Source organism: Drosophila takahashii, chromosome 2R (assembly GCF_030179915.1).
Source record: "Drosophila takahashii strain IR98-3 E-12201 chromosome 2R, DtakHiC1v2, whole genome shotgun sequence".
Taxonomy (NCBI): domain Eukaryota; kingdom Metazoa; phylum Arthropoda; class Insecta; order Diptera; family Drosophilidae; genus Drosophila; species Drosophila takahashii.
In genome coordinates, this window is record NC_091679.1 from 40,236,595 (window position 1) to 40,260,206 (window position 23,612).

The 23,612-nt window shown below is 41.0% G+C and overlaps 8 protein-coding genes across 8 annotated transcripts in view; 1 reads left to right on the forward strand and 7 right to left on the reverse strand.

Annotated features, from left to right (window-relative positions):
• LOC108058535 (uncharacterized) overlaps window positions 1-23,612 on the forward strand; it is a 53,285-nt gene that overhangs the window by 1,904 nt on the left and 27,769 nt on the right. The window contains exon 2 of the mRNA XM_017143310.3: window positions 15,706-16,013. Coding sequence (XP_016998799.2) covers window positions 15,706-16,013 — 308 coding nt within the window. The remainder of the gene's footprint in view (window positions 1-15,705; window positions 16,014-23,612) is intronic.
• Window positions 886-1,221, reverse strand: LOC123002707 (leech-derived tryptase inhibitor C-like). The gene has a single exon (XM_044393141.2). The coding sequence runs from the start codon at window positions 1,191-1,193 to the stop codon at window positions 996-998; it is 198 nt and encodes a 65-aa protein (XP_044249076.1). The 5' UTR covers window positions 1,194-1,221; the 3' UTR covers window positions 886-995.
• LOC123002708 (leech-derived tryptase inhibitor C-like) lies at window positions 1,767-2,096 on the reverse strand. The gene has a single exon (XM_044393142.2). The coding sequence runs from the start codon at window positions 2,066-2,068 to the stop codon at window positions 1,871-1,873; it is 198 nt and encodes a 65-aa protein (XP_044249077.1). The 5' UTR covers window positions 2,069-2,096; the 3' UTR covers window positions 1,767-1,870.
• LOC123002706 (leech-derived tryptase inhibitor C-like) lies at window positions 2,482-3,847 on the reverse strand. The gene has a single exon (XM_070213242.1). The coding sequence runs from the start codon at window positions 3,811-3,813 to the stop codon at window positions 3,613-3,615; it is 201 nt and encodes a 66-aa protein (XP_070069343.1). The 5' UTR covers window positions 3,814-3,847; the 3' UTR covers window positions 2,482-3,612.
• Window positions 4,567-4,909, reverse strand: LOC123002705 (leech-derived tryptase inhibitor C-like). Its single transcript, XM_044393139.2, has one exon. It carries the CDS (start codon window positions 4,872-4,874, stop codon window positions 4,671-4,673), a length of 204 nt encoding a protein of 67 aa, XP_044249074.1. The 5' UTR covers window positions 4,875-4,909; the 3' UTR covers window positions 4,567-4,670.
• SkpF (SKP1-related F) lies at window positions 5,272-5,931 on the reverse strand. Its single transcript, XM_017143312.3, has one exon. It carries the CDS (start codon window positions 5,837-5,839, stop codon window positions 5,327-5,329), a length of 513 nt encoding a protein of 170 aa, XP_016998801.2. The 5' UTR covers window positions 5,840-5,931; the 3' UTR covers window positions 5,272-5,326.
• Window positions 19,441-20,975, reverse strand: Or59b (Odorant receptor 59b). The gene is made up of 3 exons (XM_017143311.2): window positions 20,206-20,975; window positions 19,792-20,149; window positions 19,441-19,734 (listed from the first exon to the last, which is right to left on the reverse strand). Exons 1-3 carry the CDS (start codon window positions 20,973-20,975, stop codon window positions 19,666-19,668), a joined length of 1,197 nt encoding a protein of 398 aa, XP_016998800.2. The 3' UTR covers window positions 19,441-19,665.
• Or59c (Odorant receptor 59c) lies at window positions 21,732-23,026 on the reverse strand. Its single transcript, XM_017143216.2, has 2 exons — window positions 22,251-23,026; window positions 21,732-22,194 (listed from the first exon to the last, which is right to left on the reverse strand). Exons 1-2 carry the CDS (start codon window positions 23,024-23,026, stop codon window positions 21,732-21,734), a joined length of 1,239 nt encoding a protein of 412 aa, XP_016998705.2.

The window sequence follows — 23,612 nt, forward strand, 5'->3', positions numbered from 1 at the left end:
TTTAAATATATTATAAATATACAGGGAGCGATCAGGATTGGCCAGCGCCTGGTTAAAGTTTTAGACTGATCAGACAGAATGAGGCTCTCACACCCCATCCGCACTTACTTATACGCACCAGGAAACAATTTACATTTTAAGCGATAAATTTTATTATATAACTTATCACAAACTATATAACTATATTTTCCAACTAGGCAACGCATAAGAGCCTGAGCTCGTTCATTTATGCGTTGCCATGCGGTAATACATGCCTTACAATAAATATTAAGGGTAACTTAAATTGTAAGGGCTAGTACTCAACCCTACAAAAAGTCGTCAAGTCAAAACAAAAAACTTCCTATGAAACTTTGTTTTGGACGACTTTTTGTTCGGTTGAATACTAGCCCTTATGCAAAAGTAAAAGAAAGAATACGTTTCATACTGTTCAATGTAAACATATATCTGTGTTGCAGGGAAAACAGTATTATCCGAAATATATGAAAGCATGTATATATTCGTTATACTTTGGTAAATGGATTATATTGAAGATTAGCTATGGTAGCTTCCATTATTCGATCCACAAATAAAAATATAGGTGTCAGGACAAATACAATCATCAATAATCTCAGACACGACCAAATCAGCAAGTAGGTAGTGGCAATCAGATCAAGTTTTGGACTTGCCAGACATCAATACAATTTTATAAATAACACGGAACGAGTTAAGAGATACCCAGCGGTAAAATACATGTGGAGATATCTTATTTTCATGAGGTTTCACCATACAAGTTTTCAAAATACGAGTACACGGGGGTGACACAAAAAGTGAGGGGTGAATGAGGTTTCTAGATGGTTTTCCAAAAGAATTTACATTTTCCCAACACCTACAGGATTTCTAACGCTCTTAGAACCACCTTCTCACTTTTCCGGTGGGTAGTACACTCTTTTATTTTTTGAAAATGCTTATTAAATGAAAAATATCGATTACTTTGTTGTACTTTGACATTCCAGTTACTAGCATTCTCCTTCCTTGACCTGTGTAATTGGTTTGTCCTGTGCTTGACATTCCAGTTCGCAATCGTTGACGTAGGTTACGTTATCCGATCCGCAGACCGGCCTCCGGATTCTAGGGCACACGCATAGGCGTTCGTTGGCCGCAGAAATCCCCAAGAGAGCAAGAAGACAGAGAGCGATCAGGATTGGCCAGCGCATCGTATCGTATAGGTTTTAGACTGATCACTCCAGAATGCTGCTTCCATTTATATGTGCACCAGGGAAGCGTGAAATTGTAATTTTATCTCAAGCTATGAAATTATATTTTACGTTAAGGATAGCAATTAAAATTTTATGCTCAAATAAAATGTTAACCTTTTTATCAGTGGCGGATATAGAAACAATTTTGTTGTTGCGAACTTTTTTAATACCAGAATTCCCCGAGTGGGGGTGACATATCACCGATATCATATCACACCTCGTGGGGATCCACGCGCATTCTTTTTATATTGTTGTTCAAAATACATACATTTATGGTTTTTACTTTCCCATATGGATTACATTTCTATATTTCAATGCATTTCCTTATACATTTAAGTTTGCATTCGCTGTGGTAGCTTCCATTATGCGATCCGCAGACAAAACTAGAAGTGTCAGGACAATTACAATCATCAATAATCTACGAAGGACCAAGGCAGCAAAGAGGAAGAGTGCCTTCACAACTAGGCAACGCATTGTATTAGTTTTGGCCTTGTCAGACATCTAAACAAATTTATAAAAAACCAGAACGAGTTAAGGATTAATGAACAGTTTATTTTTCAGAATGGCCCATTTAATGAGAAATATCTATTTTAGGTACCGTCATATTACTTTGTTGTACTTTGACATTCCAGTTACTAGCATTTTCCTTCTTTGACCTGAGTAATTGGTTTGTCCCTTGCTTGACATTCCAGTTCGCAATCGTTATCGTAGGTTACGTTATCCGATCCGCAGACCGGCCTCACGATTCTAGGGCACGTGCATAGGCCTTCGTCGGCCGCAGAAAGCCCCAAGAGAGCAAGAACACAGAGAGCGATCAGGATTGGCCAGCGCATTTTATCGTATAGGTTTTAGACTGATCACTTAAAAGTGTTGCTTCCATTTATATGTGCATCAGGGAGTCATACATATTTAAAGCGTAAAATTGTAATTTGACATATCACCCATATCATATCACACTCCGTGGGTATATATTGTTCTTCAAACTACATAAATTTATTGTTTATACTTTCCCATATGAATTACATTTCTATATTTCAATGCACTTCCTTATACATTTAAGTTTGCATTCGCTGTGATGGCTTCCAATATGCGATCCGCAGACAAAACTAGGACAATTACAATCATCAATAATCTACGAAGGACCAAGGCAGCAAAGAGGCAGAGTGCCTTCACAACTAGGCAACGCATTGTATTAGTTTTTGACTTGTCAGACATCTAAACAATTTTATAAATAAACCAGAACGAGTTAAGGAATAATGAACAGTTTATTTTTCAGAATTGCCCATTTAATCAGAAATATCGATATTAGGTACCGTCATATTACTTTTTGGTACTTTGACATTCTCATTACTAGCACTTTCCGTCCTTGACCTTAGTAATATTTTTATGTCTTAAGTATTTAGCTGCACATTGGAGTATGCAATCGTTGTGGTAGCTTACTCCAATCGATGAGCAGACCGGTTTATGGGTTGTAGGGCACGGGCAGTGCACGTCCCAGGCCGCAGACAGGGCCAAAAAAGCAAAAAGACAGACAGCGATCAGGATTGGCCAGCGCATGGTTAAAGTTTTAGACTGATCAGACAGAATGGGGCTCTCACAGCCCATCCGTGCTTACTTATACCTTTGATTATATAATTTATCACAAGCTTTATAATTATATTTTCTGTAAGCAACTAGTCAACGCATAAGTGCCTAAGCACGTTCATCTATGCGTTGCCATGCGGTACAATAAATATTAAAGGTAATTTAAATTATAAGGGCTAATACTCAACCCTTAAAAAGGCGTCCAAAACAAAAAACTGCATATGAAAAAAAAAGTTCAAGTTTTTTGTTTTGTTTTTGTTTGTTCGGTTGAGTACTAGCCCTTATGCAAAAATAAAAAATGAGAAACGTTTCATACTGTTCAATGTAAACATATATCTGTGTTGCAGGGAAAACAGTATTATCACCCTTTACATTTTTTTCCATCTCTGGTTTTAAAATACACGGTGGTGACACAAAAAGTGAGGGGTAAATGAGGTTTCTACATGGTTTTTCAAATGAATTTGCGTGGCATGCTAAATGGAACGTGATTTCCTACACTGCCTGCGAAAAGGAACAGGATTTTTAACACTATTAGAACCACCTTCTCACTTTTTCGGTGGGTAGTGAACTCTTTTATTTTTTGGAAATGCTTACTTCGACATTCCAATTAGAGTCCTGCATGAATAGATATAAAATAATTTAGAATCACCGTAATACTTTTATTCTGTGCTTGTATCACTTGATTTTCCTTACGAGTGATCAAGTTAACTCACTTGAACTAACTCACTCTATTTTCAAAAATGGACTTGTTTGTCAATTTAAGTGTACTAATGCAAGACTCTAATTCCAATTACTAGCATTTTCCTTCCTTGACCTGTGTAATTGGTTTGTCCTTTGCTTGACATTGGAGTTCGCAATCGTTGACGTAGGTTACGTTATCCGATCCGCAGACCGGCCTCCAGATTCTAGGGCACGGGCATAGACGTTGGCCGTTGGCCGCAGAAATCCCCAAGAGAGCAAGAAGACAGAAAGCGATCAGGATTGGCCAGCGCATCGTATCGTATAGGTTTTAGACTGATCACTCCAGAATGCTGCTTCTATTTATATGTGCACCAGGAAGTCATACATATTTAAAGCGTGAAATTGTAATTTTATTACGCGCTATTAACATATATTTTTTGTTAAGGGGGACACCTGAGTAACTGGAAATAAAAACGGATTTTCTGGAATTTTTTTTTGGCCAAATGAAAAAGCCAATAGAAAATTTGTAAAGTAGGTTTTATAATATTAGATGCGAAGTACAAAATTTTTAAAATTTTACTCAGATGTTCCCCCTTAAGGGTAGCAATTACAATTTCATGCCTAAATAAATTAACAAACTTTTTATCTGTGGCGGATCTATGATTTTGTTATGGGGAGTGATATCAGAACAAGTTTGTTGTTGCAAACTTTTTGAATACCAGAATTCCTTTAGTTTATCACCCATATCACACCCCGTGGGGATCCACGCGCATTCTTTTTATATTGTTGTTCAAAATACACAAATTTATTGTTTATACTTTCCCATATGGATTACATTTCTATATTTCAATGCATTTCCTTATACATTTAAGTTTGCATTCGCTGTGGGCGCTTCCATTATGCGATCCGCAGACAAAACTAGATGTGTCAGGACAATTACAATCATCAATAAGGATCAAGGATCAAGGCAGCAAAGAGAAAGAGTGCCTTCATAACTAGGCAACGCATTGTATTAGTTTTGGACTTGTCAGACATCTTTACAATTTTATAAATAACCCAGAACGTGTTAAGGAATAATGAACAGTTTATTTTTTAGAATGGCAAATATAATGAGAAATATCGATTTTAGGTACCGTCATATTATTTTTTGGTACATTGACATTCTAATTACTAGCACTTTCCTTCCTTGACCTTTGTAATTGGTTTGTCCTTTGCTTGACATTCGAGTTCGCAATCGTTGGCGTAGGTAACGTTATCCGATCCGCAGACCGGGCTATAGATTTTAAAGCACGGGCACAGGCGCATCGGTTCGTTGGCCGCAGAAAGCCCCAAGAGAGCAAGAAGACAGAGAGCAATCTGGATTGGCCAGCGCATGGTTAAAGTTTTAGACTGATCAGGCGACTGATCATCCGCACTTACATATAAGTATATACCCCATGAATTGTAATTTTATCACAAGCTTTATAATTATATTTTCCGTCAGCAACTAGGCAACGCATGGCAACGCATAAATGAACGAGCTTATTTACAGAAAATATTAAGAGTAGCAGTTTCATACTGTTCAATGTATACATATGTATATCTGGCTTGCAGGGAAACAGTATTATTTGAAATGCATGAATGCATGAAATTATTCTTTATATTTTCGTATATGGATTCGATTGGATAAGATTAGCTGTGTTAGCTCCGATTATCCAATTCGCAGATAAATCTAGAGGTGTCAAAGAGGCAGAGTGTCTTATGCAAAACATTAGCTACAAGATATTTGCAATTCGAAATAACCCAGTTTTCTCAGTAGTATTTATTAAGCTATATTCATTCCGAATTTATATATCGCCATACTCGGTTGATTCGTCCTCTTCCGGGGCCTCGGTCTCCGCGGGCAGTAAATCCTCCTCGGAGGGCGAGAAATCGTTGTTAATATGAAAGGTCCGGCGAATCTCTTCCGCGGTGTGGCCCTTTATCATATTCGCCACTGTCATGCAGGCGGCGTTCAGTAGACTCCTGATGTCCAAGTAGTTGGCCGCCAGGATGAGCTCGAAGAGGGTGCCCTGATCCATGGCGAGGAACTCGGCGTCCCAGGCACTGATATCCACCATTGGCCGGGCTGCTTCGGTCCCCTCGCTTTCTTCTTCATTATCGCCCCGATGGTGCTTGGCCCAAATGAGGACCTTTTTCAGAATCGTCGAGTTCACATTCGGCAGCGGAATAAGTGGGTCATTCTCCGCCTCCAGTGCACAGTCCTCCAGCAGGGTTTTAATGGTACTCGAACATTTTGCAGTTTCGGAATCGGTGTCGAAAAGTTCACCATCGGAGGACTGCAACTTGATGACTGGCATGATTTTTTTTCGGTTTCTCCCCCCTCTGAAAGGGCGCCCTTTGGAATTTATACAATACGACTTTTACACGAAATGTGAAAGTGCCAAAGTGACAGTTAAAAATTTAAATAAAACAGAATTGTGATGAGTGCAATGAAAACAAACAAGAGTGTTGGGATAAAGTTGATTTCCACCAACTTAAATGTTCCCATTTAACTGAATGATATACCAGTTATTATAATAGGTGTAGAAAAAATGTAGAGTAGGTAAACATTTTTTGTTTTTAATAAATTCAGAGATAACAGTTGACAGTATCAACATGAAATAATAAATGCTTTATTTTAATACATTCACCAACATTTAGTATAGGACTAGGAATATATTTTACATTTTTAGAAATTGACATTTTAATCGGAAGATAATTTATTGCCGCATAAAAAAATCAGACATTTAAATCAATGCATAATTTATGCCTCTATAAATAAAATATTTTATATTTCGTGCTATACAAAAACAGCCATTTAAATTAGCAGATAATTTATTGCAAATACAATTTAAGGGCCCTCGGGGACATTCTGTTGAAAACCCAAATAAGGATTAGAGGCCCCAGGATTTGCTAAGCACTTTCCATTTCCCAGCCACCAACGCTCATCGCTCATCGTTCGGCGTTCACGTTTCACTAGTTATTCGCCAATTTCAGTTCATCGAGATTGGCAAGTGGCCTTTGTCAACAACAAGCATAATGTGCTTTTCTTGTTGCGGTTGCTCCTGGCGCTTGTTGTGCTATAGTTGGCAGAACTACCTCCGGTTTCCCTAGATTTTCCTACGATTTTCCTCCGCCTTTCCCTCGCATCTGCTTGGCTGCGTGCAATTTTTTGATAAAAGTTCAATTACTTAGCGGAGCAGGCGTGCCTGCCCACAAGAAAAAAAGAAAGTTTGCGGCATTCTTGTGGCCAAAAGCAAAGCGAGGACATTGATTTACCTGAGCGACCCAAACGATGGCAATTCATTTGGTTTCTTTTTTTTGTCCTGGACTTTCCTGCTGTCCAAACCGAGCCAGCTGATATGTGTATGTGCTTTGTTTCTCGTGTCCATTCCGCTTCCATCATCGATTTGGCAGTATATCGTGTATCTGGATAAGCGCCCAAGTGACAATCCGAAGGACAAGGACATCAAGCAGCCCTCCTAGGGCCCAGAAGTTTAGCCAACATTTTTAGAGCTCTGCTTTTCTTTGGCTGCCCAGCAGCCAGGCACAATAAACACAGAGTTTCATCAGATTTCGCATATGTGGGTCCGAAGTTCAAAGTCTTGCTTTTCCATGTCCAAATGTCCCAATGTCCTTGCCTGCATACACGCATCCTGTGTGTCAATGCCGTTGGGGATGTGGATGTGCTCCATACAGACATTAGACCTGGAATTTATGTCTTTCTGTTTTTCTTTAGTGCCCCTGGCGTTTCTTCGGTTTTTGTGGCAAATAGCAAAATAGCAATGGAGAAATCAAGAAAAAGCTTAACTTTTTTCCTGTGAGGCAAAACTAGAAAAAACTTTGGGTGTGGTTGGCTTCGTGCAACAGGCCAAAGTAGCATGGACATAATTTTCCAGCAAAAGATAACAACTTTCACTGATTGGCGACAGGAAATCAAGGCCATTTGTTGGCCAAAAAACTCATTTGTTAAGAGTCGCAGCGAAACGATGACATACTGACAATTCCAAGGAACAAATGCCGCGTTGTCAATAAAAGGCACAAATAAACAATTAACCCAAGCGACGAGCAGCTTGACAAATTAAGTGACAGAGGGCAAAGGAAAACTGAGGAAAATGGGAAAGCCGACATTGTCCTGGGGAGCAATAAAATGTCAAAGCGTCGAATGTCAATAAATTAAATTGCGCCCGGCCACGGGATCAACATTATTGCATTTAGTGTCATATGCCAGGCATTTGTTTTCATTATTGCTTCAATGGGGAATGTTGCCCCGGGGACTCTGGGCTGATTTATCCAGTTCGACTGGCTCCATAAATTTGATACAGACACTGCGGCCAAATCCCTGGTTCATAATTTCAAGAACAGCGGCGGCTAATCACGGCCTGTTTTAATCAGTTTTGCTTGTGTTAACATAATCAAGGAAAAGGCCGGAAAACTTTTCCTTGAGCGAGAGGGAAAAAGGGGAAATTACGAGGCGGTTCCCGCTACACAGATAGATACTAATTGAAGTTATTGTTTTGTGATACATTGTTATCGCCCTGCCAGCGAAGGATCCTTATCCTTATCCTTCCTTCCTGCTCCTTGTTCCCCACTCACTTTTTGTGTTTGGGCATTTCCCGTTTACTTTGTTGCTCAAACAAAAACAAGAATAACATTTAAGGAAAACAAGGGAGGGGAGGGCAGGTCTTGAAGGTGAGTGAAAAGGGAGGGCTAAATGGCAGTCAGGAAAAACAATATCAATTCAAGTTGAAATTACGAGCTTCAATTGTTTTCTTGCCTTGGCCACTTTTCGTTAGTTTCCGTTCACGCCGCTCGAGCCAAAAGTGTAGACGGCAAACAGAAGGCGAAAACGAGGCGACTCCAGCTGAAAGGCACACAAGGCACAAAAGCAAAAGTGTGGCAACATGGCGGATGGAATCGGAAAACTTTTAAGTACTTAAATGTGTTGTCGTCGCGTTGAGGAGAGAAGGTGAGCAAGTGAGAAAGTGAGCAAGTGAGAATCGTGAGTGAAAAGCGAAGGACCTGCTGGCTTGGCCTGTCCTGAAATTGAGTTTCCGGTTGCCTGTTCTTTGCCATCTAAACTCTTTTGTTGCCCCGACTTGTAACCAGCTCTTTTTGCCAACTTCAAGTGCACATCTCTCTTATTTGCCAGGCAATGATTTTGTTATTTTGCAGCGGAAGTTCGGCGATAAACTTGGCAAATAATTTATTGCCTCGCCGTCTCTTGTTTCAATTCTCAATGCCTTTGGAATTCGAGTGGCGTTTGCGTTCAGTTCATGCAACAAATCGAAATTGAAATCTGCATAAGCGATGCAGTTTCCAATTGCCAGCGGCAATAAAACGCGACAGTACCAAGGACACCCGCAATCCCACCCCCCTTAAAACCCCACATCCCCAAAGCAGGAGGAGGATCCTGTCTCTGTCCCCGTTGCCGCGTCATTGTCAACATCCTTCAAAAGTTCTCCAACGGAAGCAAACAAATATCTATGCAAGTCAATGTTCAGGAAACGGTTTTTCACAGAGAAAGAATATATGGGTTTTCGAAAAAATATCGATATATTAAAGGGTAAACACTTACTAAACATATATTACATTTATTATAAAATTATTCTGAAAGAATTTTAATTTATAAAATGAAATAAAATATTTCGAAACGATAATAAATGCATACTTATCATAATTCGATTTCTTAAAAAAAATAAATACAAAGTAATGTTCTAATTGGTAGAACATTTTCCTGAGTGCAGAAAACGAGGTCAGTGAATCAATTTTTCACTTGATTTCTCGCAGTGTTTATGGCTTCGGGACTTTGTGCCGCTTGATTTACTCGACTCTGCTTTTGCCCAGCGGGCGGTGCTAATAACACTGCCTCCTCCCCCGACCTTCGACCTTCCAACCGCCAACCCTTTCAACCTGCCACGCCCACGAGCCTTTGCTCCCGCTATTTTTATTGTTAGCCGCTGCAGAATGCAGTTGTCTAGCCCCGAAATGGAAATTGTTTTCATTTTGCGCAAAACAATCCTAATGTGGATTGTGGATTTTTACGTACATCGCCCGCCTGGAAAGCCGCAACTGCAAATGCAACTGACGCGGACATGCATGCCTTTGTAGGCCACCGGCGGCTTTTGGCCCCATCCTGGGCCAAAGTGAGGGTGGCTCCTTTGGCTCCTCTGCGCCACTGCACCGCCGCACCACTGCACCACTTGGCCGCGGCTCTTTTTCCAGATGGTTTATTTCAGCACACACATCTGGTCTTGACTCTTGTGCCGACGAATGCTGCTGCCCTTGTCTGCAGCCTGTTGGCGATGTTGGATGCAAATGGTTCTGGTTGTGATTCCGGCTCTCGCTGGGGTGATTTCCCTCTTTTGACGCATTTCACCAGGCTACAGGCGAAATTCCATAACACGAACCACTCAATTATAAGATTTATTATTTAATATTTAAATATATTTTATTCTAACAAAAATTAAAATTATTTTAAAATTTAATTAAAATTATTTTAATATAATACAAAATATTAAAGTTTTTAATTTTTTTTATATTGGTCTTAAACTTGGAATAATATTTAGTTTTAAGGAATACGATTTTTATATTCCTTTGCCAGCGAGCAAAAACATTGAAAATTAATAAAAATGTTGAAAAATAAAATAATTGTTATTAAAATCTGTATTTTATCATTGTTTTCCCAACATTTTAAGGCCACTTAAATAATTTATTAATTTTTGGTGGTGGCTTAAATTCAATTTAGGTTTGACAAGACGCAAAACATTTTTGAAAGCTCAAAGTTTGGGTAAATCAAATAAAACTGAAGAAAGTTTAGTCGCTAAACGCTGTTCCAACTCAATTTAGATGTGTTTGCAGAACTGCAAAACGATTCAACTTATGGTAGATCGTCTGTGAGATGTTTTTAGCCGGTTACCCTCTTTCGGCGGCTTTACAAACTACACGACTGCATCGCTTTGCCGCGCTTTGTGCAACACATGTTGCCATAACTTAACAGCTTAACAAACTTGTCGAGTTTTCCATTCCCCCGAAAACAAGTCCTCCGCCTCGGTCGCTTTCAAGTGGCTGCTGGCCCACTTGGCGAATGCGTAACGTTTAAGCCGCAGCAGCAGCAGCAGCCGCAAATCTCCTTTTTTTCAGAGTCTATTTTTGGGCAATAAAAACATTTGGATCGGGGGAACCAGAACGTAGCACTTGGGACTCGGAACTCAGAACTCAGAGCCACAGAGCCGCAGACAAAGTTTGTCTTTGCAGGGAGCTAGCTGAAAGGCGCGAGCTCTCGACTCATTATGCTCGGCGGCAGGAAATCAAAAAGGGAAACTTTTCGGCCAAAATGTTTGCCAACTTTGGCGCCCTCGCGGGGCGCGCCTGCAATAATAATACTCATCGGGCTGGCAAAGTACGTTGAAAAGAAGTTAGCAAGTTGAAAGCAATTAATGGACTAAATCAAAAAGCATTTTTTGAACAATAGGAAAAAGTCCTGGCCTGTTCTGCGGATCCTGCGGCCAGCATAAACATGTCAACAACAAGTGCCTGGAGGCTCAATTAGCCGCAAGCCAACAAAGCAGAAACCAGGCAACAAAACTGGGCCAACATGGGGTAACTTTTAATTAATTGAACTCCTTTTCCTGCTTCCTAATTGAACACACATATTGCCATGGCGCAGGAGTTTGCCAGTGAATTCCTCTTTCAGCTTTAGATCTTTTGTGTTTTGTGTCAAATTGGCTAACAAAATTGCCTGTTAAATTTACCATATATTTTTGGGTTAACGCATGGAGAAGTTTTTCATTTTCCTTATCATCATAATAATTAAGTTGTCTTTTAGTTTTCTTTTCTACAAAATTGTAGCTCAAAAGGTTTCCCATTTCAATCTTAAATTTTCATAAAATAAATTAAATAATTTCCCAGCCTTCTCCCAAATATTTTAAAACATAATTCGCAGAAGTCAATTAGCAGAGAATCATATCTAAATATATATATTATCAGTTATGCCGTTGCCTCACCGTTTGATCATTTAATTATGGCCTAATTAAAATTGGCAAAAAGCCTTGACCGTTATGGGCCATTAAAAGCGCACCCGGCAAACAAATAAAGCAGACAAAAGGGACGAAAGTCGTCTGAGGGTCCCAGAAAGGCATCATCATCATCATCATCATCTTGGCCATTCAGTCATTCAGTCAGTCGGCCAGGCTGGTTTTCTAAGGAGTGTGCCGAAGTGTCCTGGCTTTGAATAATTAAACCGGAGCATTTCGCTTTCAATTAAGATGTCGACACGCAGTCAGAGTCGAAAAAGCAACGGGTGCTCGAGTCCTTTTGGCCAAAGGACACGGCCGGCCTGAAGGGCTCTCCAGGACTTTCGGTGCGTTCGTGTGTCCTGCAAGGCTCTCCTTCAGGTGCCGAAACTTGAAATTTACAATTTTATTTCATTTTCCCCGCATAATTAATTTTTTGTTCACACTCTGGCATTAATAGAATTTAATTTCCTTGTTTATGGCCGGGCAATTAAATTATTTGTTCGCTTAGCGTGCTGTTTAGCATTATTTTTTTCAAAATCAATAAAGACCTTGGCATCGACTTGATTGCAAATACGAGCTAACAAGAGGTCGAGGGAAAAGCGCCGGGAAAGCCGCCTCCTCCTCGACATGCAACGGCCTTCTCAAGTCAAATAACAAAAAAAAGCTGCTTAAGTGCGGCTCTCCGCCTCCCCATTCCTTTGGCATTTTCAAGGCGCCTCATGTTTCTAATACGCGTTTTATTCGGCTGACTGGCATCATGTGCTAAACAAATAAGCGAAACAGCCATCTCAAGTCCCCTGGAGATTTTTCACAATCCCCGTAGTTGGGGATTTTGACAAAGCAGCGGATATAAATTGTAATGCTGCCTGCCGGCTGAAATGGAAAAGGCAACGAAAAAAAACCAAAACGGAAAATGGAAAACTTTAGCCTGGTCAATGATGGGCGAACATGTTTTTAATTAAACGTCAGAGGGATTCACCGCTCAACTTTCCGATGCAGTTGCGTAATTACAGCACAGGTGGGCTGAAACAAAAAAATCGGGGCAGAATTCCCAAGCAACCGCATCATCATAGGGGGCTCTTATGGAGGTCGGAAGCCTTTAAGCAGGGCTTTAAGCCTCCGCCTCAGTTAACCCCTTTCGACTGCCCCAAAAACGCACCCAGACAAAGGCCAAGGGGGTGGGGAACACTTTCGAGTACTTAGTGAGTTACTTACTCCTGGATCTAGAGCTCCCGTCCTGGGCACCGGCATCCGAAACTTGTTTTGCGCTTGTTTTCACCTCTTTCCCAGCACTCAAGTGCTGAAAAGTGTTTTTAGCACACTTTAGGACACAGTCTCAGGGGGCAGTGGGTGGTGTAAAGAGGGGGGTGAAAGGGTGGAGAGGGGAGAAAAGCCGGAAAACAGACAACACTGCAACTGTAAGCGTCCCAAACTATATAAGCACACCAGCAGTTCAAGTTGTCTGCGGAGAATGTTAATTGGGGAACGAGGACCTGCCAGATTGCACAGTAAACAATTTTATAATGATAGAGAAGAAGGTTTAAATGTAAAAAAATAGAATTTGGATTTTATTGGCTTTCAATATAAGTGAGGATCAAGATAGTAACATTTTATAATATATATTTTATACTGTAAGGAAAAGGCTTTGAGTAAATAATAAGAGTTAGTAAATAAATTAAATAAAAAACGTAAAATTTAAAGTCTGATAAAATAAAATCGTAAATCTTAAATGTTATCCTTTTTGAATTAAGATAGTTTCAAAGACCTCTCTCTGAAAACTTAAATGTTATCCTTTTCAAATTACAATAGACCTCTTGATGAACAGTGCATGGTTGAGAAACTGTGTGAACATATAAAATATGATGAGAAATTAAAGTTTGAAAACTTCTTCGATAAGCCCGAATGCAGTGTTGAGAGTGAGATATTTGCACTCATCATTGGCCCTGTCCCAGAACAAAAAAAGAACCATAAATAATGGGAGGCTGGTGGAAAAAAGCTGTCAACTCCATGTCGAGCTCCCAGCTAAGTCAGCATTATCACCAGCGAACAATGTCGGCGGCGTCATCATCATTAGGCGACTTTTGAGCCCCCGACACGGCCTTGGACACTCGCATGGATTTGGATGGGTGTCGCCGGATTGGGCGGTGGGGTGATGGGTGCTAGGAGGCTGACAAAATGCCTTTGACATTTACAAATGAGGCCCGCCAGCGAATTAATGAGCCACGCCCAATTAGCGAGTGTGTCACATGAGAGAGTCGCAAGATCCCGAGTCTTTTTCGGCCAGGGAACCAGCTTCTGTTGCTCCTGGCTAATGTATTGGAAAATGGAATTGAAGTCGATGCTGTGAGAGTTTTTTTTCGATGTTTTTTTCCTTTTAGGGCAACAATTTAATTAATATTACGCAGACAGGAAAGGGGTGGTAATTTGGACTCACCCTGAGTAAAAATCTTCAATGTAATTTTCTCGTTTACCCATTTTCGAGGAAGTGGGTGGCTGGGAGGACGAAGGATATGCCGGCATCCTGTGCTGGGGCCGCAGACAATAGAAAGCCAGGAGCGCACTTGAGCACAGTTTGAGGCGGCTTGAATGCGCCGCGCCTATAAGTATGCACTTGTAACAGCCAGCGGGCTAAGACCCCCCAACACCCACTCACCACCCAACCACCCCCTCTCTCCTTCTTCAGTTATAAAAACAAGAGAGAACGCTATAGTCGGGTTGTTGTCCCGACTATCTAATACCCGTCACTCAGCTAAAGGGAGTGCGAACGCGGGTTGGTGTCCCGACTAATAATCGTAACTCAGCTAAAGGGAGTGCGAGGGAGATAGATATATAATTTTTGATTGCGTATAACTTTTTAATGAATGGTCCGATTTGAAAAATGTCTTCTACATTTCGATAGGTATAAATATACACAACAAAAATGCATTTATACTTCTGGGAAATCTTTAAAGATGTGGGCGCAGGACCCATTTTAAAATCGTTAGTAGGCGATTGTGGGCGTTAGAGGGGGCGTGGCGCTCGGCTAAAATAAACTTGCGCTGCGTAGGAAGCCAAAGAATATGTGTGGGAAATCTCAACCTTCTAGCTTTTGTAGTTTTGGAGATCTCAGCGTTCATACAGACGGACAGACGGACAGACGGACAGACAGACAGACAGACAGACAGACAGACAGACAGACAGACAGACAGACAGACGGACAGACGGACATGGCTAGATCGACTCGGCTAGTGACCCTGATCAAGAATATATATACTTTATGGGGTCGGAAACGCTTCCTTCTAGCTGTTACATACTTTTGCACGAATCTAGTATACCCTTTTACTCTACGAGTAACGGGTATAATAAAAATGACAGACCAACAAAAATGAAAGGAAGCCAATTCTGGCGGGGCTCCCGGGCCAGGTCCACCGAGCCACTTTCGGTTCTCTGCTTGAGTTGCAACAAAACTTATTATATTATTCATGCCCTGCCACCCAAAAGGGTTGCGCCTCATTTTGGGTTAAGACGAGCTACGTGCCTACATCATTTCAAAATAAATCGGTTAACGGCCTCTTGCGATTACTTAAGAGGTCTTTAACAAAAAAAAAAACAAAAACAAAAAATGTAGCCCAACTATATTAAACAAAATAAGGAGACAATTTAAGAATAATAAATTGCTGTACGAACGATTTAATTAATCTTAATTGAAAAATTATCATTAAATTTTTAAATTAAATTGTTATTATTTAAAAAATACCCAGAGATGTTTTTATGTTTTTATATTATACCTACTTTTTTAAAGTGCTTCGGTAGAACTTTTTAAACACTAGACAAACACGGAAATCTGTAAAGTATTTTTATGGAACTTTGGAAGCACTTCTAACTTCTAATTTTACTTGTTACTTTCTGAGAAATATTATTCGATCTCGATAAACTATTCTTATAGAACTTTGATAAAACGGTTAAAATACTTGACCAACAACTAACCTGTTAAATATTTAAAACCAATATAATTTAATATTCTTTTTGATGATGGAAAGAGTATTTGATACTCGCCACTTGCAGCTGCCTCTTAACTCATCCATTTTGAATGCAATTTCCTGGCCATGCCAGGGCCATAAATTCCATTTTTTTGCCCAGCCTTGCAACTAATATCCGATGTATGCCCTGCTTGTTGTCTCCGGCAGAATCTTCAAGACCACCGGCCGCTCGGTTCAGGAGGATGTCAACCTGCTGCACGCCTCCGTGCTGTCCATGGTGGAGTTCGACGATGATATATTCGCGGCCGGAAATTGCTTCGATTGGAACGAGCATCCCGCGCAGCTGGGCCTCTTCTGCCCCTTCGCCTACCGCCTGCCGCCTCCGAATCTGGGGGCAGTGTTCGCCAAGGATCTGGCCATGGAGTACCACTATCTGGGCAACACCTCCGAGTGGTTCTTCCTGGCCCGCAAGAATGCCGAGAAGGTGATAGCCCGCAACGAGCAGTATCTCAAGTGTAAGTATTTCGCTTTTCGGGAAAATGTCCCTGATTTATTCGCCTTATTTATGGCGCCCCGATAGCGCAGAAAGCCGCCCCTCATATACATATAGATATTTTCGGGGAGCTTTAATCTGCAACTTCATTAGTCACCGCCCCCAATCCTCCGTTGCTTCTGCCTAATTGCGTATATTTCACCCAGCTTTATCATCGGGCCAAATACCCGAAAATGTCGTCTGACAGCGCAACAATTAAGCAATAATAAATAAAGGCCGCCTTTAACTTGGGAAACTCGCTTCCACTTTAAATGGAAATTACCTAGACCCATGGCCCCTTGCCAATTTACCGAGTTCCGTTTGTAATTAGCCGGATTCCGTCTGCTCCGGCGAGCACCTAATCCATTCTCACGGCCTTCTGCATGACTGTCCGGCGTATTTGACAGTGATGCGTGTAAGCTAATTTTATGCAAGACCGAAGGCCACGAAGGCTTCCTGTCCGTTCCGACTCGTCATAGTCCGGGGCCTCAGGATTTGCTACTCAGCTGTCAGAACTTTCAACGCTCGGCTTTCCCCTTAAATCTTCAATATTTAAGGCGATGTCCTGGCAAATTGCGTCAAATGAATTTTAATGATGTTTGCCCATCCAACGCTCACACTTGTCCGCCAGTATGTCCGCCAGTATGTCCGCCAGTTTGCATAACTTTCACATTCCCCCTGCCGCCGAGGGGAGAACAAATGCACTTGACACGACCCTGCCGCAACATTTCAAAATAATTTGCAAATTAAAGGTTACGGTTACGCCACGTCGCATCGCCGTCCCGCATTCCTCCATCACCATCCATCCCCTGACCCATCGCGAAATTTTCCATGTTTTCCCATTTTCCGGCTTGCGTGTGCAACGGTGGCATGCAAATTATTTGTTTGCTTGCCTACAACTAATACTAAATGCAGCGGTTGTGCCAGTACATGGGCTTTTTGGTATTTCCCCGGTATGTGCACTGAGAGAAAATATGGTTTACTTTACAGCAGACACGAAATCAGACTTGTGTAATTTATTTTATTTTTAAGTTCATTCTTTTTTTTGTGGTTAATAAATCTTAAAAACCACTCGTTTTTTTTAAGTCATGATAAAATTAACTATTTAAAGGTATGACTTAAATTTAATTAAAATTCTCCCTTAAAATGCTTTAAGAAACTTTGTAGATATTTATAAAAAAGTCCAATACCAGTTTATCAGATTCACCTTTAAAACCCATCCCTGTAATTTACTATTTTAAATTAGTTTTAATTAGTGAAAATAAAACAAATCTATAAAATTAGCTAATACTTTAAATATAAACGTACAGTTATGATCTGTATTATCTATTTTTTTAGAATTCAAGAATTAAAAACCTATGGTAATTGCGGTAATGGTAATTAATTGAATTTTCTAAAAATGAATAAACATTGCATTGCATTTAAAATGCCGTTTTATTTTATTGATCATTCAAAATTCGTTTATGTTGGGACCACTTTGTAGCGTAAACTCTACTTTATATATTACTTTTAAAATTAATCAAGCTAATTTTACAAATAAATTTTCCTCCGTGTGACCAATTTTTATTCCTTCACCCGCATCCGGGCCTTAAAACCGGACTCGGCCGCAGGCTCTAGGCCCGCAAATTGCATGGTCGAAATTGCATGAGATGCCGTTGAAAAGTGTGTGTGTTACGTATACGCCGTGTGTTCGATTGTTCCCTGTGACTTTGGCTGTGACACTCGCCCACTCACACTCACTGGGTGTCCGTATCTGTGTCCGTGTGTCCCTCTGTGGCTGAGGGAAAACAAATGGAATCGAAAACAAACATTCTGCAGAGCGGATGGAAAATGAGGGCGGGGGGCCGTTCTACTAGCCCATGCATACTAATAGCGTTTTGGCCCCGGCCAAAAGCTGATTGCAGGCTGGCAGCCAACTATTTGCCATAGATAGAAGTCCGTTCCTCATTCGTTTGTTTGCAAATTGAAAAGACGACCAGAAAAAGGAAAAAACCAAGCTTGCCAAATTATATTTGTAGCTCTAACAATAAACGAAAGCGGTTCCGTTTTGGCCGTGGTCCTGTTTGACAACGGGTCATTTATCTAGCGCGGAAAGTTCTCTAAGCCCCGGCGAACTATGATTTATGGGGTGCTGAAACTACTGCCGGATGGCTGCCTTTCGATTTATGCACATTTCTCCATATTTGCATTCGCCGTTAAAGTTTGCCCTCTAAAAACTTTCGCCACGGAAACTTCCTTACTGCGAGTTGGTAAGTGAATCGCTTTAATGCGGCTTTATTAAATTTGCCGTGGTTTTTAAAGGACATTTCAGCGGTGCAACCTTTTTTCGCACCACAACCAATTTGCGGCCAATTCATGCGCAATTAATTTGATTATATGTTTGCGGTGTACAATGCAAATGTTGCTACTTTTTATTGGCCACCGAAAAAAGGCAATTCGCGAAGTGATTACCTTTTCATGGCATAATTAATAATATTTTTTGCCAATCCCTAGGCGATTGGCGACTGGCGCCCCACCAAATTGCGCAATCAATACGAATCGAGTGCTTTTAATAGCCTTTTCAGTTTCATTGAATTCACTTTATTGGTTGTTATATTCAGCAAATGATTAATAATGTCGATTTAAGTGCACTCAATATTATAATTTGGCCTAATTGCTAATGGTTTGCAGATTGAAATGTTTAGAAAGGCTAGAAATGGCATGTCCAGTGATGGTAAATATTTGATTTACGTTTTATTAATATGATATTTCACTCTTGTCATATTTTGCTGAATATTTTTCCCACCGTTTATCCCCAACTTAAATATTATCTTACTCATATTCATAGATAAAGCCGGAAATAAAATTAAATTGTCATATAAACATGAGTTTCTGTCCATTTAAGTAAGGTTTCGATGGCCAAAGGAAACGGAAAAAGCAAGGAAAATAGGTAGACTCCTTCAAGGATGTCTGCTTTTCTATTGTTGGTTCCCGTCGACTATATGTATACACATTTCTAAACGTATAGTGCAAACACACATATATCGGAGTCCATCTATCTTGCCCACCCCCGTAACCACTTTACATGTTTATGTACTCATTCGTGGAACATTCGTTTTGCGGGGGATATGATGACGCGTGTGCGGCAAGTAAACCGCAAAAATATGTCATAATATTTGCTTTTGCCACAGTCTGGGCGATCCGTTTTATATTATTATATGTTTTCCAGCTCCGCCTTTTCGCCGGTCACAAGTCACGTGTTTAACATAAAATTTAAATAAAAATCGCATACAATATGTAAACGGTTATATGTACTTCCTGTGGTTGCTCCGTTGCCTCCTTCTTCCAGAGAAATATTCTCCGAGCTTTGAGCCTGCCTTGTTGTTACACTCGTCGTAGTCGTCGTCGTCTGGCTGTTGTAATTTCCGTCTGCTAACGCAATTTGCAAATTCAGTCTGACTTTCACATCCTTTGCCATGGCCATTACCATTTACCAACTAAATCAGCCAAAATCTTATGAGATAAGCCGAAACATATACACATTTTATGCAAATCACGGGCATAAAGTATACAGTAAGGCTGGGAGGCTGTTTTTTCTTTTTTTGGGGGTGCTATTTCTGTGCAGGATAATTTGAAATCATTTTTGTGAGCTAATTCTACTGGAACTGCTCGGCTAGATTCATTTGTCGCACTATTGTAATGATGCTGAAGGCGAACTTGGCCACCTAAAAAAGTGGTCAAATGTGAAATTGAGTTGATATTGGGGTAAAAAGATAACTCACGCTTATGTTGCTGTTCATGGAGATGGGAAATATGCCGCCTGCAATGAAAATAATCGGCTGCTGGACATGGTGCATAAAGTGGACCAAGGTGGCCCGGTAACGCGGCTCTGCATCCACCCAGTTGGATTGGAAAATCGTGTTGGATAGCTCCTGGGCATCGTCAATTAGCAGGTTGCAGGTGTAGCAAAAGGGAAAGGTCTGCAGCAGGATAGTGATTACAAACAAGAGCGAAGCCACGCCCTTCCAGAAGTTCGAGAAGAAGAACACATTGACCAGGGTTAGACCCAAAACGGAGCCAATCAGGGCAAATTGCACGAAGATGGTGCGGGATATCATGGGCCTTATCATGTCACAGCATCTGGTAAAGAAACACACTTAAATTTCCTATAAGCCTTATCAATAGAAATCACCCACTTCAATATGGTCTTGTGATCCATTACGCAATTCACCAAATCCTGATAGTTATCCGCCTCACTGCGCTCGGGATCCATGCGTAGATTTCGTACATGATCCTTCAGCACCTCCATGTGGGCCCTAAACATAATGGTGAACATCAGGGGATAGGTATCCGATAGCTGATCCTGCAGGACGGCAAAGGACATGGTGATGTACTCAAAGATCGCCTGGATCCACAGGCTACCCAGGCCATCGCGCCAGTCCAGAAAGGGATTGTAGACGGACCACGGAGGACGACCACTGAGGGCATACGATAGGAAAGTGGAACCCGCATAACCACAGTAAATGAAGCTGTAGATCAGAAAGGCATAATTGCAGCGGGCCACCATGTTGTGTATCCTTTCACGATCGCTGTCGTTCTGTAGCCTCTTGTCCAGGTGATCCAATAGCATCTCCGTTTTCCGCAGTCTCCATAGAAACAGATAGGTAATTGTTGACTTCACCGAGGCGCCATAAACATTGATGCACACCTGCAGTGAGGTGAGAAACTCGCCGGGCGTAAAATTCTTGAACTCCTGCACATAGCTGATGATGAAGCCCACGGGCAGGTAAAACACCCCGAAGGCGAAGGGCACACAGGTCCAGAAGAGATAGACGTATCGCAGGATTCCCTCCTTTGGCGGAATCCAGCCAATCAGCCACATGGCCCTGTACAGATATATGTTCCCCTGGCGGGATTGCACTTTCTCCGTCAGCGGCGCCGGATTAATCAGCTGGAACAGCACCATGTTGTCTACTGAACACTGAATACCTGGTCAGTTCTCGCACCTTCATTTTATACTCTCACCCATGACCGGCGATAATTGAACAGGTGCTCGATTCCCTGGCAAAAACACGCCCTTCGTTTTGCAGCCTGTAATTAGACTTAACCACCGCATGGTCAGGTGTTAAGTGCTATGGGGGATTTATTATTGAGGTGCAAGCACCGCTGTCAACTGTCAATTAGTCTGCTCAATAGTTAATTGTTGGCGGGTATTGGTTAATAAATCAATCAAGGACTGGCAGTTGAATTTTTAAATTTTAAAGGGTAGGAAAGAAAATTACTTTTTTAAAGGGAAAATGGTTGGCTGTCCTTTAAATGACGGAACAAATTGTTTTATTTAAACTTGAAAGCGACTTTATGGGGAAATCCTTTATTATAATTTTCTAACATTCAATACAATTAAAATAGGACACATATATTTTAAAATTGAACAAAAGGAATATGAACAGTTTAAAATTAAAATAAAATGTATTATTTCTTCACTGACTAAAAGAATCAAAAATCATTACTAAGCATATATTTCATTTTTAACTTGACCCGCCTCATCTTGATATCCCATCTTACACGGCCTTAAAGATACTTGAAATCCTCAAGTGTATGCTCACTTCTAGAAAGTTTAGTGCGTGTGCAAGCGATGGCGGATAGGATACTACAGACTACAAAGTGCGAAAGTGTCGGGATGCAAATATTAGTGTAAGAACTTTTCTCTTTGCACTGCACTTTAAGGCTCTTGTTCCCCGCCATTTGCCTTGTCGTTTAGGAACTTCTCGCCCAGATTCATTTGATTGACGATTGTGATGATACTAAAGGCAAACTTGGCCACCGCAATGTTACTCTGCACCGAAATGGGAAAAATGGCGCCAGCTGTAAATTGTATGGGTTGCTGAACGCGGTGCAAAAAATAAATAACTGTCGATTTGTAACGCCTATCGGCCGTCAGCCAATTTGAGTGAAACAAGGAATCGCTGACACGGGCACAGTCCTCGATCAGATGTTCGCAGAGCATGCAGCAGGGAAAGGACTCCATGCAGATGGCCAGGATAAACGAGACATTCGCCATAATGGTCCAGATGGTGCTCGGAAAGAACAGGATGCTAATGGCGGCCAGGCCCAAGTCAATGCCCACCAGCATGAACTGGGCGAAGATGGTGATCGACAGGATGGGACGAATAATTTGGGAGCATCTAAAAATCAAGAGTCTTTAAGATTAGGTGGAATATTATATAAAACTTAATTTTACTGTATAATAATGCGGTGATCCTGGATGCAGGCCACCAACTGATCGTAGTTCTCCTTCTCACTGAGCTTCGGATCCTGTCGCAGATTTTCAATGCGACTCCGGAGAATGGCCAGATGACCGCGAAACAAGGAAATAAACACTATGGCATAGGCATCCGAAATCAATTCCTGCATGGTTCCAATGGAGACGACCAAGTACTCAAAGATCGAGGCAATCCATAGCTGCCAATAGCCACTCCGCCAGTCCACAAATGGGTTGTACAACTGCCAAGGAGCCTTGCCGGCCAAAACGGATGTAAACAGGGTTAGCAAACAGAAGCCCAGGTAGGTGGACAGAAACAGGATCACAATGAGATTAACCCGCGCCACCATTTTATGGTGAATCTGACGCTGCGATGGGCTAACGCATCTCTCATCCAGCGATGAAATCAATTCGTTCATCCTGCGGAATCGCCACATCTGGGTGAAGGTCACACAGCTCTTGATCACATTGCCAATGCAGTTGATGTCCACCTGCAGGGAGGCGAGAAACTCAGTGGGCGAAAATCTATCGAAGTGCTTCACATAGGTGAGGGTTAGTCCCAAGGGAAGATAGACAATCCCCAGCCACATGGTGGTCACAGTCCACAGGCAGTAGATCCATCTCAGTAATCCTTTTTTGGGAGGTGTCCAACCCAAGGCGAATGCAATGCGATAAAAGTAATCACTGGCTGCCAAGGAACTAATCTTTCCGTCAAGTGGTGCCGTTTGCAGGCGTTGAAAGAGCGGCTTCTTCATCTTACTAGCTTCGATTTAATACTTTTAAAGTACAGATTTCTGGAAAAGGGGTTTTTATACGCAAGAACTGCACTTCCTGATTTGCTTTTAATGTCTTGTCATTTTTGTTTTATTCATCAGAGAATCCCCCAAGTCATCCAAGGCCCCGTGTTTGCATTTATAAAGTCATTAGTCGCAGGAATGGCTTAGGCAATGCAAATAATCAAGGTGAAGCACTCAGGAAAGCAAACTAGCTTGAATAGTTTTCAATTTTAAGAGGACTCTTGATAACAGCTTGCAATCACATTTAAATTTATAATCAAACATTCTTATTCATTCAAAATAAGTGCAATTTAGTTGTGTTTAATAATATTTATCAAAATGAAGGAGAACTTTTTCAAATCGTACCATTCATTAAAAAGTTATGAGCAAATAATTATGAGCAATAATCAAACATTCTTATTCATTCAAAATAAGTGCAATTTAGTTGTGTTTAATAATATTTATCGAAATGAAGGAGAATGTTTTCAAATCGTACCATTCATTAAAAAGTTATGAGCAAATAATGGAGTTCAAGCGTACAAGCAGTTGATTTTTTTTTTGATAG